General features: G+C 39.2%; 1 protein-coding gene across 1 annotated transcript in view; it reads right to left on the minus strand.

Annotated features, from left to right (window-relative positions):
• A2M (alpha-2-macroglobulin) overlaps positions 1 to 19,468 on the minus strand; it is a 52,869-nt gene that overhangs the window by 1,735 nt on the left and 31,666 nt on the right. Inside the window, exons 26-36 of the mRNA XM_060113440.1 lie at positions 19,231 to 19,387; positions 18,368 to 18,442; positions 17,741 to 17,921; positions 16,256 to 16,479; positions 14,410 to 14,628; positions 14,123 to 14,250; positions 13,147 to 13,237; positions 11,976 to 12,044; positions 11,004 to 11,106; positions 10,523 to 10,564; positions 518 to 642 (exon numbers count right to left, since the gene is read on the minus strand). Of these exons, the coding sequence (XP_059969423.1) occupies positions 518 to 642; positions 10,523 to 10,564; positions 11,004 to 11,106; positions 11,976 to 12,044; positions 13,147 to 13,237; positions 14,123 to 14,250; positions 14,410 to 14,628; positions 16,256 to 16,479; positions 17,741 to 17,921; positions 18,368 to 18,442; positions 19,231 to 19,387 (1,414 nt within the window). The remainder of the gene's footprint in view (positions 1 to 517; positions 643 to 10,522; positions 10,565 to 11,003; positions 11,107 to 11,975; positions 12,045 to 13,146; positions 13,238 to 14,122; positions 14,251 to 14,409; positions 14,629 to 16,255; positions 16,480 to 17,740; positions 17,922 to 18,367; positions 18,443 to 19,230; positions 19,388 to 19,468) is intronic.

Raw genomic sequence — 19,468 nt, forward strand, 5'->3', positions numbered from 1 at the left:
ATCTATCTGTCTATATCTATCTATGTATCTATGTATCTACATATCTATATATCTAACTACCTACCTATCTACTTGTCTATCTGCCTATCTATCTACATCTAATTTTTTGTATATATTTATGTTAAGGTGAGGTTGACATAATCATTGGCCAACTCCTGGGAACACTTCCTACCCTTAATCAGCAACTTTTCAAGTAGGCTTCTAGATGATCAGGCCTGTTTGCGGAAAAGAGCGTCTACCTGAAGTAAGCAGAAATACTCATATTCCTATTTTAGTACAAACAAATCCATATCCTCTGGCCCCCCCAACCCCCATACTTCTGATGCTCCAAACTCCAGGGAAGCCTGTAATGAGGAAAGAGAATTTAAAATATTATCTAATGGAACAGAAAGGATGTGATTTTCAAAAAGGCTTTCCTCGTGATTGCTCTTCTCATACCATGCACCTCCTAGGTGAAGAGACCCATCTGAAAGGACTATCCACCTGGATGTGTCTAGCAACGCTGCAGGGCCCTTACCTGTTCCAGGTAAATCAAGACATTGTTGTTGCTCACTTCTGTCCTGCTCATGTGGCATGATAGTTCAAGCCGAGGGAAATGAGAGAAATCACCAGTGTTACTGAATAAATGCAGCCCTTGGGGTACTAAGAGACAAGCGGACTATGGGACTGAAGTATGTACAAAGAGGAAGCTGGGATTGAATTCCTTGAAATGAGGTTTGCAGATACTCATCCAGTAGAATGGAAACATATATAGAAAATTGTGAATACCAATACATCAGATGTAAGACTGAATATTCATATGACTCAGTAACAGGTGTCCTTGGCTTCAGTTTGAAGGTAAGGGAGAAGTAGCCTCAAGTAAGATAACTACTCATCTGAGATTATTTGTGAAGGTATCTTTTTTTTTCTAAAGTTACAACTAATAATAATAGTTTACATTAATTCAAACACAGCTCTGAGCATTCATTGTGTCTTTATCTCATTCAGTCCTCCCCGCAACCCTATGAGACAGGCACTTGTTATGCCCTTTTTACAGAAGAGGGGACTGAGGCATAGCAAAGTGAAGTGACTTGCCCTAAGTCACACAGTAAATAGCCAAACCAGGATTTGAACCCAGGAAGTCTGGCCCCAGAGCTTGTGTTCTTAGCTGCTAGGCTGCCCTGCTCTCTGCACGGAAAACTTACTCATGGGTGTGGAGCTGAAGATATCTTTATCTATTCTAACTAACACTGATCTCAATTTTTTCTCAATTCTCACAGTATTTGAAGACTATACCAATAGTTTTGGTACTTAATTACATCTTGTCCCAAAATGTTATTTGACGGTTTCAGTTACCCATTTCTAAATATTCTTAACTAGAATGTAGGCTCAATTAATTCAGACATCTTTCTTCTATTTCTTGTATTGGTACTTAGCACTATGCTAAACATATGCTGGGTACCAAATAAATTCAGTTTCTTTAATTAGGACCAATGTTGTTTTGACAAGTTGACCTTATGAGGATGCTGTTGGTATGGTTGTACGCTGGGGATACAGAAAATTCAAATACCTAGGATCTACTTACCATTTTCACTGTTGGTTTCAGGGGAATGAAACCAGATATCATCTTTACATCAACAATCACCATGTTGGAGACCGGATGGTTCCCTGTGTATCTACAGATACAAGGAAGGGAAGAAACAGGCCCCTCTATATTTGAATCTTGCCCTCCTTTAAGGTCCAACATAAGCCCTAGCATCTTCAAGAAGTTTTCCTAATGATTGCCTTTTCCTCAGTGATCTTTTCATACCCAGAAATATATAACCTTTATAGTCAATATGAGTGGTTCTAAAAACTGACTGTATGGCAGAATCAGCTGCAGAATTCATTTAAAAAGTGGATACCTGAGCACAGCTCCAGAAATACTGAACTAAATCACTGAGGGTGGGACCTGACAATATGCATTTTTAAACAAATTCTGCAAAGGACAATAATCAGATTTTAGAATCTCTGGTATATGCTACATCTTTGTAACTCATACATTTTAGATTAATGATTATCATTTTTTTATTTGAAAATTATCTTCACAACTAGACTATAAGATTCCTTTAAGTAAGAGACCCAGTCTGTATTTATATTCACTGTAGCTACTTGAGTGTATTTTTTATTTTTGCTTAGTTAACATATCTTGCTTTTTTCTTTCTTTACATCTTTATTGGAGTATAACTGCTTTACAATGGTGTGTTAGTTTCTGCTTTATAACAAAGTGAATCAGTTATACATATACATATGTTCCCATATCTCTTCCCTCTTGCGTCTCCCTCCCTCCCACCCTCCCTATCCCACCCCTCTAGGTGGTAACAAAGCACCGAGCTGATCTTGCTGTGCTATGTGGCTGCTTCCCACTAGCTATCTATTTTACGTTTGGTAGTGTGTATATGTCCATGCCACTCTCTCACTTCGTCCCAGCTTACCCTTCCCCCTCCCTGTGTCCTCAAGTCCATTCTCTACGTCTGCGTCTTTATTCTTGTCCCGCCCCTAGGTTCCTCAGAACCTTTTTTTTTTTTTTTTGCGGTATGTGGGCCTCTCACTGTTGTGGCCTCTCCCGTTGCGGAGCACAGGCTCCGGACGCACAGGCCCAGCGGCCATGGCTCACGGGCCCAGCTGCTCCGCGGCATGTGGGATCCTCCCAGACCGGGGCACGAACCCGTTTCCCCTGCATCGGCAGGCGGACTCTCAACCACTGCGCCACCAGGGAAGCCCCAGAACCATTTTTTTTTTTTTAGATTCCATATACATGTGTTAGCATACAGTATTTGTTTTTTTTCTTTCTGACTTACTTCACTCTGTAGGACAGACTCTAAGTCCATCCACCTCACTACAAATAATTCAATTTCATTTCTTTTTATGGCTGAATGATATTCCATTGTATATATGTGCCACATCTTTATTCATTCATCTGTTGATGGACACTTAGGTTGCTTCCATGTCCTGGCTATTGTAAATAGAGCTGCAATGAACAATGTGGTACATGACTATTTTTGAATTACGGTTTTCTCAGGGTATATGCCCAGTAGTGGGATTGCTGGGTCGTATGGTAGTTCTATTTTTAGTTTTTTAAGGAACCTCCATACTGTTCTCCATAGTGGCGGTATCAATTTACATTCCCACCAACAGTGCAGGAGGTTCCCTTTTCTCCACACCCTCTCCAGCGTTTATTGTTTGTAGATTTTTTTTTTTTTTTTTTTTTTTTTTTGTGGTACGCGGGCCTCTCACTGTTGTGGCCTCTCCCGCTGCGGAGCACAGGCTCCGGACACGCAGGCTCAGCGGCCATGGCTCACGGGCCCAGCCGCTCCGCGGCATGCGTGATCTTCCCGGACCGGGGCACGAACCCGTGTCCCCTGCATTGGCAGGCGGACTCTCAACCACTGTGCCACCAGGGAAGCCTTTACTAGTTTTAAATTAGAAACTAATAAGAATACACAAAGTGAAAAACATAATAAACACTTTTTAAACTATTGTTATCCATAAAATTATAATTCATTAATTTTTTTAGCTGAACTTGGTAATTAAGGTAATTTCATTCATTTCTAAAAATGACCTGAAAAATAAAGTACATCGGTAAGAGTGTCAACTTCTGGAAATTAAAATCTTATACCAAAAAGGACTCAAGGTCATTGTCCAGTGAAAATAATGGCTCATTTATTCCCCTGCTAAAGTTCTTTCTCTGCCACCCTGCATTTTTTTTAAGGATACATGAAGGACATCTTTTAAGACAGTCCACAAGCATAGAGTCATTGTAGAGGGATTAAAAGAAAACAAAAACCCCAAAAAACTGGAATTCAAATCCAGGCTTTACTATTTTTTTAAACTGTTTCTTCTGAGTTTTAAGGCAAATTAAGCAAATTTGCTCATTGAACATTTCAAGTGAAAATCAATTTTTTTTTTTTTTTTTTTTTTTTTTGCCTAAGGGATTATATAAACTTTCCATTGATTTTGCTGTGATTCTCTCCTTCCTTGATCCAGCTGGGTAAAAATTGCCATTTATGTGTAAAGGATTAAGAATTTTATCTAATGGAAGAAGAGTTTCTGAATGTTCTAATTCAGAGCCAGTTAATTCATTGTATCCTCTCTGTAGTATTACAGTGCACAATACTACATTTTATTTAGCCATTTTAATACTCAAACTGTGGTTTCTAGTTTTTCTTAGTAACAGTACTGTAATGAACATTCTTGTGTAGTCTCCTTATTTACACGTGGAATATTTCTTTATGGCAGCTACTCAGAAGTGGAATTGTTACCAGTGTATGTATACTTTAGAATACTAACAAATTGCCCTTCAATGTATATAATCCCTTTCTGCAACCTTGCCAAATTAAAAATATATAGTATTTATTTATTTATTTATTTATTATTTTGGCTGTGCTGGGTCTTATTTGTGACACACGGGATCTTCGTTGCGGCATATGGACTCTTAGTTGTGGCATGCAGCCTTCTTAGTTGCAGTATTCGGACTTCTTAGTTGGGGCATGCAGACTCTTAGTTGCAGCATGTGGGATCTACTTCCCCAACCAGGGATCGAACCTGGGCCCCCTGCATTGGGAGCGCAGAGTCTTACCCACCAGGTCACCAGGGAAGTCCCAACCTTGCCAAATTTAATATTACCAAGCTTTAAAATTTTTCTTGATGTGATGTGTATAATGTTTTAATTTGCATGTTTCTGATTACTAATGAGGCCAGGTAACTCCTGTGTTTACCAACCACTTATATTTCCTTTAGGTGTGAACTGCTGTTTCATGTCCTTTGTCCATTTTTCTATTGATTTGTCTTATTCATGATGATTTATAGCCTTTAAAAGATATAGTGTAGACACTAATACTTTTTTTGTTGAGGTATAGTTGATTTACAATGTTGTAAAAAGCAAAGTGATTCAGTTATATATATATACATTCTTTTTTAGTATTCTTTTCCATTATGGTTTATCATAAGATATTGAATATAGTTCCGTGTGCTATACAGTAGGACCTTGTTGGTTATTCATTCTATATATAATAGCTTACATCTGCTAACCCCAAACTCCCACTCCATCCCTTCCCTGACCCCCTCCCCCTAAACAAGTCTGTTCTCTTTTAAACACTAACACTTTGTTTATTTGAATTAAAAATATCTTCTCCCAGTCTGTCTTTTGTTCATCTAAAAAAATTTTTTTGGACCCTTGTTTGTAAGTGATGATTTATCTGGGTATATATTTTTAGATTTGAAGTTATTTTCTCTCAATATTTTGAGTATATTATTTCACTACCTTCTGGCTTCAATTATTGCTTTTGAGTGGTCTGTTCATTCTAATGTATGTTCTCTTTGTTTTTGAAATTTTCACTCTGATATGCCTAGCACTGGATTTTTTATTTTTGTGTTTTTATTATGGTGAAATATATAAAATATAAAAGTTGCCATTTCAACCATCATTTAAATGCACAGTTCAGTGGCTTTAATCATATATGCAATGTTGTATAACCATCACCACTATTTATCTGCAAAACTTTTCTGTCACTCTCACCACTATTTATCTGCAAAACTTTTCTGTCACTCTTAAGAGAAGCTTTGTACCTGCTAAGCAATAGCTCCCCAGTCTTCCACCTGCCCCCAGTCTCTGGTCTCCTCTAATCTACTTTCTGTTTCTATGAATTTTTGTATTCTAGCTATTTCACGTAAGTGGAATCATACAATATTTGTCCTTTTGTTTCTGGCTTATTTCACTTAGCATAATGTTTTCAAATTTCATCCATGCTGTAGAAATGTCAGAACTTTATCTTTTTTCATAGCCGAATAATTTTCCACTGTAGGTATATACCACATTTTATTTATCCATTCACCTGTTGTTGGACATTTGATTACCACCTTACTGTGACTAATGCTGCAATGAACAATGGTGTACCAGCAACTGGTTGAGTTCCCTTTTCCAATTATTTGGAGGTGTGTCCTTAGGACTGGAATTGTTGAATCGTATGATAATTTTATGTTTAACTTTTTGAGGTACCACCATACTTTTTCACAGTGGCTGCACCATTTTACATTCCCACCAGCTGTGGGAACAAGGGTTACAATTTTCTACATCCTAGGCAACACTCGTTAATCTTTAAAATAATTATGGCCATTTTTTAGGTATGAAGTGGTATCTCATTATGGTTTTGATTTGTGTTTCCCTAATGACTAATAGTGTTGAGCATCTTTCATGTACTTATATGCCATTTGTATAACTTCTTTGGAGAAATATCTATTCAAGTGCTTTGACACGTTTTAACAAGTCTTCTAGGTAACTCTGATGCACACTAAACTTTGAAAACCAAATGACTAGAAACTAATGAACGAATAACCACAAATAACCTAATAACATAATTGGAACTGACTGGAGTAAAGGTGTTAGGTTTTTTTTTTTTTTTTTTTGCGGTATGCGGGCCTCTCACTGTTGTGGCCTCCCCCGTTGCGGAGCACAGGCTCCGGACGCGCAGGCTCCGGATGCGCAGGCTCAGCGGCCATGGCTCACGGGCCCAGCCGCTCCGCGGCATATGGGATCCTCCCAGACCGGGGCACGAACCCGTATCCCCTGCATCGGCAGGCGGACTCTCAACCACTTGCGCCACCAGGGAGGCCCAAGGTGTTAGGTTTTTATTGTAAGACTATTTGATGGATCAGGGTGAACGTGTGCTGTTCAATTTTAAAGAACTTGTTTCTTGTCTTCTTAAGTAGACAAAGGCTGAGGAGAAATGGATAAACATTTGGGGAAAGGATGAGGAGAAATCAAAGACAAGGAGGAAAAAGTGAAGCAAGAGCAAGAAAATACTTTTCACAAAACAAGATATGAAGAGTATTTGGGATTTAAGACCAAATGAAGATTATGAGGTAAGATATCTTTAATTGTACTTTATAGAGTAAGTATTCTTTCTCCTTGTATAGATTGGCAGGTACTGAATTCAATATTTCTTCTTAGACTTAAGCTTCTTATTCACTGGATTTTAGTTTACTTTTCAGAATAGTAAGTATGTTCAAACAGTTCAATAGTCAAATAATTTTAAATGGTATTCTCTAAGTGGTCTCCTTCCCATCCTTGAAAACTTCCACTTACTTTATACCGTTTCTGTAGGAAGGTAAATACTTTTTTAGTAGCTTTTTTTTTTTTTCTGGTGGGTATCATTCTTGTCTTAGTTTATTTAATTCCAAAAAAAAAGGACATGTCATTTCCTCTCCCACCCTTTTTTTTTTTTTTTTTTTTTTTGCTGTACGCGGGCCTCTCACTGTTGTGGCCTCCCCCATTGCGGAGCACAGGCTCCGGATGCACAGGCCCAGCGGCCATGGCTCACGGGCCCAGCCTCTCCGTGGCATGTGGGATCTTCCCAGACCGGGGCACGAACCCGTATCCCCTGCATCGGCAGGCGGACTCTCAACCACTGCGCCACCAGGGAAGCCCTCCCACCCTTTTTTTATAATATGAGTCCATAATATGTATCCCGTTCTTAGCTCTACTGTTTTCTCTTAACAGTATAATCCTGGGATATTTCTTTAATGATACATAGAGTGCTTCCTCATTCTGTTTCCAGCCACATATTTTGCCATCATTTAGATGTTTCCTAACATATTCTGAATTCTTGTGACCTCTTTCATACAGTAAACTGTCATACTCTAATCTTCCAGGATTAACTTTTGATTTATCAGTGGGGTTTAAATAAATATAAAAGTCATTTATTCTTGCAAGGTGAATCAAGTATTCTATTTCTTTCTCTTTGAATTCCTGCCATAACCACCCAATTTCCCTGAGGCACGGGGTTGCCTCTGACCAACTCACTCAAGGTGGGGAAGGATGAGTTTGGTGATGAGGCAAATGTGAGAAAATGCAAGCATATAGGGCTTCCCTGGTGGCGCAGTGGTTGAGAGTCCGCCTGCCAATGCAGGGGACGCGGGTTCGTGCCCCGGTCTGGGATGATTCCACATGCCGCAGAGCGGCTGAGCCCATGAGCCATGGCCGCTGAGCCTGCGCGTCCAGAGCCTGTGCTCTGCAACGGGAGAGGCCACAACAGTGAGAGGCCCACGTAGCAAAAAAAAAAAAAAAAAAAAAAGCAAGCATATAGCACCTTATTATTTTTAAAAATAAAATATAAAACTCTATATAAACTGACCCCTGAACATCTCTATCTCACTTACTGTCATGTCTCCACATCCTTTTACAGAAAGTAAATCTCAATTCACAAAATTCGATGTAGTCAAGATATGTCACTCTTTAAAATTCTACTCATACCAGTAGGCTGGTGGCAAATCCATTTTCAATTATAATTAGAGCTTTCCCCAGGGTAAAGAACACAATGTGAAAATTCATGGCTCAAGAGGATGCACGGGTCCAGGTCTTCCTGGTCACAAAAATAGTGTCCAAAATCTTACAATACAAATGAAAGAAAAATGAAGCAAATTATAAATGAATTCATAGAGAGTGCTTGATAATTACCAGAATATCAGAACTTGGATGTGGTACGTCAAAACTTGAGAAGGTCACTGTGCCTGGAGTCCGTCTTGGTAATAAATAGTTTGCAGTATTTATCATGTAGTATTATAATAAGCCAAATATGTATCTTTTTCATTTACTCTGCAGTGTAATTTCTCTAAGGAAGGAATCCCATTTTATTGAATTCTGTATCATAGCATGGAATATAGTGCCTGACATACAGGAAGTAATCAGTAAGTGTTTCTGGAATGAATCTCCTTGGTCCAAGGAGACACAATGATTGATTTGCAACAAGTGCACTCTTCAAGTACATTTGCAGTCATGATTTGCAATGAACAAAGAAAAAAGGACTAGAACTGATAGAATTTATTTTAATCCTGTTATTTCCTTTTGTCATACCCCTAATTTTTTAATATTTCATGCCCCAGATGGATGCTTAATTGATACTAATTATAACATTTATTCAGCTCTGAAATATGTTTTTTTCTTGACTTTCTTGTCTGAAGTGGGCTGGAGAGACAGCATGGTTTGAGGTTATGAGTGTGGACTTGGAAACCAGACTTCTTGGTATTGAATTCTGGTTCAGCCTTTTACTAGCTGAGTAGCTTAGGGCAAGGTACACCTCTCTGTGCCTCACTCTCCTCATTTGTTTTAAGAATACCTATTTCATAGAGTTGATATATTAATACCTATGAGGTGCTTAGAGTAGAATCTAGCACAAAGGTGATAACATTTATCTTTCACTTTTGCCTAGCCTGGAGACAGAGCTAAGGGTGCTTGAACTTCAAGTCCTTTAGAGTTCTTAGTTTATAGCATCCAGGCTTCTGTCAGACTCAACCAGATGAAGACTAGGACTCTAGGACTTTTCAGGGACCTTCTCTTCAAACTCCAGAAGCTTCTGCCCCTCCATCCACATAATGGATGATTTTAATACTTAATGCCTCTGAATACCTCCTTGAGTTTGTATCCATCCTTTGGTTCTGGCTCAAAGTTGCAGAAAAAAGATGTAACAGTCCTATTTGGGCTTTGAATCCTATATATTCTTTCTTCTAGGAAAACTCACTTCTACTTGAATCACCTCTTCAGCATTTTCAATCTGTCATCCTTTCTTGAATCTGAAACCCAAGGTTAACTGACTGATCACTTGTATTGGTCAATGGCAGATTTGGTTCTGAGGTCACGTAACTTCCAATTCAAATCAAGTCCCAATTAATTATGCTGCCTCCCAATGTTGGACATATCCAACTTTCTATTTCATATTTCCCTTTAATGTGGAAAGTCTTTCCTTGTCAAGTCAGCCTTTTATTCTCTCATAAATCCACTCTTTGGCTTTTTCTTAGGGTAATCCTATAACCAAGCTCACTTTACATGCTCCTACTACATAATCCAATACTTTCTTCTATTCCCTGCAACCTCTAAATGAAGCCTACTGTGACCACCACCTCTGTAATGTTTTTCATTTTTTGAAATCCTTTAGCCCTTGATTGCTGTGAATTTTTATCTCAGGAGTCTATTGGGAATCACATGGAAGTGTAATAAGTGTTTATTGAATAAATGAGTAAACAGTGATATGGGCTGACTAGAGAAAAAGGTTTATTCAACAAGCCTTCAGAGATATAAAAACTCTTTTCTCCCATGGAGACCTGAGTCTGTGGAACAGGGACTCCAGCAAAGCAGTTTTCATTGATGTGGTCTTTAAGCATTTCCAGTGTCTGTGATAGTGGAAAGAATAGAAAATTAAGATGGACTTGGGTTTCCAGAACAGTGAATATTCCTTCCTTTAGATCTGGGTAGCATGGTTCCTGAGGAAATCCAATTAGTATAGTGGGAAATGAGATCCATTACTTAAAATTATCTAATATGCAATTCTGTGAACTGTCTGAGGTCTGACTATCAGGGACCCTTTCCCAATAAATGTATTTTTCTATAATAAGTTGCACTGTGAACAGTATGATGTCTGTGAGAACTATTTAGCTAGCATTTTATGCAGGAGATTTGAGGGACAAGCCAAAGGGGTTCTGACTCCATCTGGAAGGAGTATGAATTGCTTACCTTTGCTGCAAGGAGCACTGTACTCAGCAACGGCAAACTCATCTGAATAAAAACAAAAGTAGTCAGGAGAAGTGAGAGGGAAAGCGAACATCTATGTTACAGGTCAGTGAAAGAATCTTTATTGTGGGAAGAATTGCATCAGAAACCTCAGCATCATTCATTTGATGTGCTGCTTTCTGTCTTATATTTTCAAATACTTTATGTTATGCTTTCCTTTACCTTAAACTCCTGAAGGGTAAGAGTACAGATGTTATACTTATTTAAATTTTGTATTGTCCTACAGTTGATTTTATCTGAAGAAAAGGGAACTAAATATCTTACAGGTGCTTTGTATTAGTAATAATATATTTATATCAGACTTGATAGAGACAAAATGAAGTGATGAGAGTGATTAGTGTAATGAATTGCCCCAACACATCCCTCAGATCTAAATTTCTGTGATCAGGTATTTAATTTCTGTGTGAACTTTGCTTTCACTCACCTGTCTCATAATAATCATAGACTTTCACTATGGCTGGTTTCAGATCCCTTACTGGGATGTCTTGAATAACCGTGAAGGACAAGCTCAGGGTCTGATTTGTCACCTATAAAGCAAAAGGGAATTAAATGACTCTCCAGGGAGCTTTCCTCTATCTTCTTTGAGTGAATTTAAGTATTCATCTATTTTGGGGAAAAACTTTTTGTCAACTAGCAGGGTACTTAAATTGGGCCAAAAGCTCTCAGAGTAGGTGAAAACTTCCCCAAATTGTTTCTTAAATAACTAAAACTATTCATATACTCCCATCAATGTGAGTGCATAGCTCTGTTCATAGTGGGTGAATGATGCAGGCTTTTTATTGTTTGAATAGCTGTGTTTATTTTTAAGTATCAGAGATTCAGTACAGCTTCACTACTCTATCTTGTAGAAATACTTGTGTCGACTCAAAAAGGAATATAAAAGGTGGATCACTGCAGCCTATGTTTCATAAAATTTGTAAACTATAATGTCCGTCAATATAGGAATGAATAAACTATGCAACAACACACAACTATAAAATCAGATTGGTTTATTGGTGCACTGGTCTCATTGTTTTATGGTCTAAGTCCTTGCTGAGATTGATAGCATATTCCCCTTTTGTCTTTTTGATGTGCTATTGATATAATAATTGACTAATCCCAATGGTTACTTCCTTATATGTATCTTCAAAATAACTTGTGCACCTAATGAGCACCTTTTGTGGAGAATTTCTTGCTTATGGGGTCCTAGAAATATTCATATCCCAATATTATAACAAGTCATTTCTTCCCATAGTGCCAGATGAAATATAAATAGAGAAGGAGAGAATATTCACTGGACCTAATGTTAGAACTCTCAAATTTTTAGCATGGAGGTGATGTCTCCAAAATGCCTTCATTCACTTCCCAGGTAGCTCATTATCCATATTTTTTTGGGATAGAATGGCAGGGCTCTCACCTTATCCAGGTAAATCAAAACATGGTTGTTGCTGACTTCTGTTCGGCTCACGTGGTCAGATGTTTCAAGCTGAAGAAAATTAAGACATCACAAATGTTAATAAACAGAAGAAAACCCTGGGGAACCAGAGAAAAGAAGAATGTTTATTACCAAATTAAGCCTGAGGGTAAAATTTCTTCAAATGCTTTTTGTGAGCAAAGGCAATAATGTGGCAGAATTAAAAATGAAAGAAAATTGGGATGCAGGGTTTAACTTTAATACGACACAGGACCTATGTGTAAATTGATTTATTTGAAGAAGAGGGAACTAAATGTCCTAAACTTGGAAATTACCCATATTTCAAGGTTCAATTCACATTCCATTCCTTCATGAAGGAGGTTTTTGTTTTTTTACTTTTTTTGCTTATTCTAACTTGTAGCAATCTCAGTTTCCTCTGTACTTCTGTAATAGTTCTAGTTTATGTCAATAAATCTTTCTCAGTTTTTCACTAGTTCACGTGCGTATGCTTTATCTTCTGAAGGTTCTACGCTCCATTAAAGCAGTAGCCTGCTGACAATTTTTTCCCAGTAGATGTGGTTCCTAACAAAGTGCTGTTCATGACAAGAGATAGACCGTTGCTGTGGGTGTCCCTAAAGCAGTGGACAGGAAGGCTGCTGGAGCTGGCAAGGTCACCAGGTCTGCCCAGATAGTTCAGAAGGCTAAATGAATATGACCCCTAATACCTGCCACCCCAGTTTGATCAGTGGTGGAAGCCCAGTCTCAAAACCCTCTGAGTTGACCATTGAACTTAGTAGTGAAAGACTGGTTAATGATAACAATGTATCATAAAACTAGAAGAAAAGGAGAATGTTTTATGGATCATTTGGTTTTCTGTGGGTGGCAGTTTTGAGTTATTAGTTTTTAAAATTAGTATTTTTATTAATACCTTAATGGAAACTTGACCAAAAATCCATCATAAAATTTTGAGACCTATTTAAACAAAGTTAAATGAGAAAACAAACAAACAAACCAACCCCCATATAAATGTGCTAAATTATATTTCTGCTTTTGGAGACAGTAATGTCTTTGATAGAAGTTAATTTAATAGTATTTTTATATTAATGTTGTCTTAGTCTAGAGCTACATAAAATATTAAATAAAATAGTGTCTCCTGGACTTATAGTAAACCTACCATTTTCACTGTTGGTTTCAAGGGAATGAAGCCAGATACCATTTTCACGTCAGCAATCACCATGTTGGAGGCTGGACGGCTTCCGGTGTAACTAAAGATCCAGGGAAGAAAGGAATTAGGATTTTCTGTGTTATTAAATATTTTTTTCTATGTCCACAGTAAGCACTCAACAGCCCTGAAAAGTACCAGAAGTCTTCCAAAATTTCCTACCAAGTAGCTTAAAAAACTGGCTGTGCATTAGAATCTTCAGGGGAGCCTGTTAAAGCCACAGAGACCAGGCCTATACTCTAGACCTGATGAATCAGAATTTCATGGGTGTGAACTCTGAGGATCTGCATTTTAAGAAAGCTCTGGAAATGATGCTTAGCTGGGCATGAGACTGCTAATCTATCCCAGTTATTTGTTACATATACTTTGTCTTTTTTCCTGAATAGTATCCCCAACCAGGTTATAATATTCTTGAGGACAGATACAGATAGCCCTGTAGGTATTTGAATATGGCTGCTTATGTACGTTATTTTCCCCCAAATTGATTATTTTGTATATAATCTGAGATTTAATTATTACCAGTAGGAATTCTAATTAGAGAGTCACTACTTCCTTCTGTTCACGCTTTCAAGAAGTCTCCACCTCTGTCCCAGATAAAGCAAGAATAATATAGGATTTCATTATAATAGAATGAAATCAGGATGAATAATTACGTTAGAATAAAGTCAGGAATTCAGGTTAGAGGTTCTTTATTATTGAGGGGAATTAATAAGCTGTAAATAATGAGACTAGACACTAATAGATCCTGGAGTTGTGGGATGTACAATGTAAGCCCCATCACTGAGAAATTGTGTCAACACAAGAACACGTTGCTTTTTCAATAAAGGTAGAACAACATTCACTGTCACCCTGCTCTGCTTAATGCGGAGTTCCAGTAAGAAGATTGGTTGTTATACCCAGAACTGCATGATGCAGTCAGAGATCTTACCTGACTCTCAGTGAGATTTGGAAGCTGGTGTGAGCTTTGGGTCCATCACAAATTTGGGGCAGAGTCTGCACCTCCAAAGCAAATGGGAACTCTTCCTTTTTCAGGAGAATATTGTATTTCAAAGATGTCTGTGGAACAGACAAAAATCTGTGATTTTTCCCTTGCCCAGGATTCCTCCCAACTTCCTCAACTCTTTCTTTGATTTGCCCCATCATTTGCTGTGTTAGGCCTTCTCAGTGACAATGTTACTCTGGACCTTTTGTCCCCACCTGCCCCTGGAATCTCACCTGGAGGTAAACACATCCTTCTCCTGTCGTTGTCATGCTGTATTCTCCGGGCACCTCTGGCAATGAAACCTGCTGTAGTAACAGGAGGTTGCTGTTGTCCACTCGGAATTTTGTGGAAAATGTCCCTGAAGATTGGATGGTCACCTGTGCAGCCTTCCCAGTCCTGGTGAAAGTGGCTGCTCCATATTTGGACAAAGCATGGAGAGCCACCACAGTGTCCTGGAAGAGACAGGTGAGGGAACCCACTTAGGCATGATAACCCTTCGAAGACCCAAAGGCCCATGTTAGCTGCCACAAAAGGGGCTTTGATTTCCTATTTCCTATTTCCCTCACTGCTTAAATATTGAGGTTCTCATTTCAAGATTGATTGTCATCCTTAGATAGATGACAGAACCATAACCTTGACATATCTGCCTTGTACTATATGCTTTAGAAATTTATTTCTCAGAAAATCCATTCTTTTCTCTCTATAAATATATGTGAGGTATGCAATGTGGAGAATATATATGAATGGGAATAATTTATTAGAATTAGCTATTTGCCTAAGATGTCTTTCTTGATAACTGTGGTCATATCTGTCACCACCCAACCAAAGTTTAGTTTGGCTCTCAGCCCAAGCTACACTCCGCTCTGCTGCTGAGGTCAGTGCCCTGAGAAAACCCAGGGTCCTTTGCAGCCATGATCAGGGTCATGCTTCAGTTTCTCCAGAGGAAATAAAAAATGAATAATTATAATTATATTCTGGATTTGTTGACATTTTTATTTGGTCCTCTCTTTTTCATCAGAAGTTTGGATCCCCCTCCACCGGGCAGGTCATATTCTCAATTCTCATCCACATTGAACCTGGCATCCTTCAAATAATAATTTTCTAAGAAACGAATGATAACTTTTAACAAAATTATTTTCTCCATTTATATGGAAAAATAAGAGATTAAATACAGTGGAAAAAAGATGGAATGTCTTTCTGTCACATTCTGCTTCTCTTTTAGGGTGCATACGCTAACCTCTGAATTCTCTGGAGATGAAACTCCCTGCTCTGTCTATATTGATGAATTTTTTAGATATAAGATTATATAGTTAGGCTCAGGAGGTTGGATGAATAAAGATAGTTCTTTATGCTCCCAATGAACAAATGTTTGTATATTAAGAGGTGGATAGAGGAAGCGTGAAATGTGTCAGCCTTAAAAGAAGCCAGTCAGGGCTTCCCTGGTGGCGCAGTGGTTGAGAGTCCGCCTGTCGATGCAGGGGACACGGGTTCGTGGCCTGGTCCGGGAAGATCCCACGTGCCGCGGAGTGGCTAGGCCTGTGAGCCATGGCCGCTGAGGCTGCGCGTCCAGAGCCTGTGCTCTGCAACAGGAGAGGCCACAACAGTGAGAGGCCCGCACACCACAAAAAAAAAAAAAAAAAAAGAAGCCAGTCAAAGTGGACCTAGAAATGGAGAGCTTTGCAAGGAGAGGTGATTGGTTTCTGAATAGTGTTTCTGGGAACAACTTGAAAGGACTCTTAGAACTTCCAGAAGAATGGTGGATTTTTAAATTCGTTCTGCTGTGGCCATTGTGTGTAGGGTCATGGTGCCCCACTATTGCTTTAGGGATGTAGAGTTGTTACTGGAAATAGGAGCCTGTGATAAAAATACGGGATGGGGGTGAGGCAGAATTGGCATTTTCTTTTCAGCCCTCTTTGACTCTCATTTTTTCTTATTTCTCACCATCCTTGAATACTAATAACATTCTTCTCATTTCAAGTTATTCTTATCTTCATTTCTTTTCTTCTTGTATGTGTTTGCATCTTGTTCAAACATTTTTCTACCTGAAGGTAAAGTAAAAGGCTCTTGCTAACCACAGACCTGGGTGGAGGAGAAGCCCCCCTGGGAGTTCTGCTGCCTTGAGATCCACTTCACGATGCGCGTGGCAGGGTTTAGGTCCTCCGAGGGCAGGGGAGGCTGGGCAGTGAGGTAAGCGAGGAGCACATAGGCTGTCATCTCCACTTCAGCAGAGGGAGCCCGGGGTTGGTACAAACGCTCCACTCGTGCCTTGGGTTTCTGAGGTCGTGTCCAGTGGACAGAATTATCTGGAGGTGAGAAAAAGATTTGCAAGTGACCACATGTTCATATTTAACTTCAGGTAAAAGGACAAGGGCCAGTGCTGAAGTGCAGTTTGCCTTCCAGTGATAATCTCTTAAATCTTATCTGGCGGCTTCTCGCCTACAGACAGCTGAACGAGGCTTGTTTCATCTGGGCTAAGGAGTCAGAAGCTGTGCCATCTAATTTTTCAAATGGTTGCGGTGTTTGCGTTGGCGGAAGAGAGAAATGGCAGAGCAAGTTCTCTGACTGGTTGTGGTAATTTCCGACATCTGATGTTATCCAGACCCTATCTAGGGCTTGTTCAACTTTCTGTAAAGCCTGTCCTCCGAGGTTTCTTATGAGGATCATAGATCACATGAGATAATGGAGCTTACACTCATTAGATTATAGAGTAATCCTCAAAATAGCAAAAGCTGACAGGGTGTGAAATAACGGGAATGGATTTACACTGCTGTGGGAAGAAAACAGCTCTTTGGAGAGTAATCTGATGATATCCAGCAAAGGGGAAGATGTGTTTAGCCCACTAATCAGCAGTTACGCTTTCTAAGTACAAGTTAGAGAAACTCACACACCCCCTCAAGGAGATGGGTGTATGAGTATTCATTGCAGCATGGTTTGCAATAGAAGTAAATAAGAAACAAGAAAAGATCCACGAGGAGAGACTCTCTAAGTAAATTATGGCCTTTTTAATATATTGGAATGTATCATGCAGCAGTGAAAATTAACATACCCATACAGGAGACTCCTATCAGCCTGCCTAATGTTGAACTTAAAAAACAAAAGGCAGACAGACAGACAAGGATCAAGCAGAAATACTCAGAAGGATGATACTTCTTATCTAAAGATGAAAAATGTAAACATTCTGAATATTATTTAGGGATACATATGCAGTAAAAAGATAAATCCATGGAGTTTGTAATGACAAATTCAGGATAACGATTACTTTTGCAGGTAGGAATGGTACACAAGGGATTTTTCCAGCATTGGTAATATTTTGTTTCTTAAGCTGGAAGGGAAGTATTAAAGGTGTTTGCTTTTTATTCTTTATGCCTTTTTTGTATATATACAGTACATTGCCTCTTATCTTTGGATGTGTGACTTGAGTAAGAAATCCTTGAGTCCATAATGACATAGACAAAAGAAGAGAGGGGAAAGGGGTCCTGAGAGGTAGTCATGGGGGTATTTTTGATATGGAATCCTTGATCCAGAGACTGTGGGATGGGAGAAAGATCCCGGGTGTGCTCTCACCTTCCTTTACGGCTTCCTCATCAAGTGACTTGAGTACTTCTCTCCTCTTTTCCTGGTTACCTGCCAGGGCAAAGGCATAGGCCAACAGTGCCTTGGTGTAGACGTGGCTGCCTCGGGATCCTTCCTTGGCTGACTTCCAGGCTGACTCCAGGCAGAACAGGGCATTGCGGACGACAGGGTGCTGGGAAGGCAGAGCAAGAAGGGAGCGAGCTGTGTGAACAGGGGGGCTAGTGCTCCCGGGTAAACACAGACCACAGCACAGAGGTCAGGAAGTTGTTGGAAAGCATTTGTCTTTCTAGCCTCATTCTTAGGGATAGGGAGAATAGTATTTTTTTTTAATCTGTTAGTCTCACATTCATAAGGCAGGAATATAGGCCATATCTTTAGAATTCATTCTGCATGTGTGGTGATGGTGGTAGTGGGGTTGCTAGGGGAAAAATAGACTAGGGTCGTCACTGGGGAAGTGTAAATCTTTCTTAATGGACTGACTAAATTCTCTACTGATCTGGGAAGCATTGACATTGCATAGAAGGAATGCCGACAACTGGTTTTTAGTAGGGTGTTGTTTCAGACATCAGGTCAGCAGTTTCATTGCATCTAGAACGAGGCTTCAGCAAGGGCACCTACAGTGACAGGGAGAGGAATCTCCAGAAGGGCGATGGTGATATAGGCAGAGAGGGTCACTTCATCGTCCACTCCACCCTGTAAATATGAGAGAGAGACAGATTTGAATAATTTGAGGGACATTTATAGCGATACAAGCTTACCTCGGGAAACCAGAAAAATCTCAAATAAACAACCTAACCTTATGCCTAAGGCAACTAGAGAAAGAAGAACAAACAAAACCCAAACTTAGTGGAAGGAAAGAAATCATAAAGATCAGAGAAGACATAAATAAAATAGAAACTTAAAAAAATAGAAAAGATCAGTGAAACTAAAAGCTGGTTCTTTGAAAAGATAAACAAAATTGATAAACCTTTAGCCAGACTCATCAAGAAAAAAAAGGGAGAGGGCTCAAATCAATAAAATCAGAAATGAAAAAAGAAGTTACAACTGACACCACAGAAATACAAAGGGTCATAAGAGACTACTACCAGCAACTATAGGCCAATAAAATAGACAATCTAGAAATGGACAAATCCTTAGAAAGGTATAATCTCCCAAGACTGAACCAGGAAGAAACAGAAAATATGAACAGATCAATTACCAGTACTGAAAATGAATCAGTAATTTTAAAACTCCCAATAACTTTTGAGAATGCTCTTAATCAGCTCCTTGTATTCTGCTGTCATGGAATTTGTCCTTACCCATATATGTCCCCAAGAAGCAAAGTATCACAGTCACTCTAAGTTCCATCCCCTCTTTCTTGGTGCTATCCAGGTTTTATTTTCTTCTGATACCTTCCTTAAGGAATTATGTTATCACATCCTCTCCTCTTCCTTGTAGACAGTGTAATGGACAGATCAACACTAGCTCCGAGAACACTTCACCTTAATGGCATTGTTGAGCAGTGACCCAGAACTCCTGAAACAGCCACTGTCCCTCTGCTTTTGGGCGAGCCAGGTGAGAGCTTCGGTAATATGTGCTTCATCAATGAAGATATAGGTTCGAGCCTGGGCAAAACTCTTCAGTACAAAGGCTGTGAGCCTGAAGGGGAGGAAGTGATGATCACATTTATGTTGTTACAATGGTTTTATACCCACATCACAGCAACAGGCTTCATAGGAC

The sequence above is a fragment of the Mesoplodon densirostris genome, chromosome 11, assembly GCF_025265405.1.
Source record: "Mesoplodon densirostris isolate mMesDen1 chromosome 11, mMesDen1 primary haplotype, whole genome shotgun sequence".
Classification (NCBI taxonomy): domain Eukaryota; kingdom Metazoa; phylum Chordata; class Mammalia; order Artiodactyla; family Ziphiidae; genus Mesoplodon; species Mesoplodon densirostris.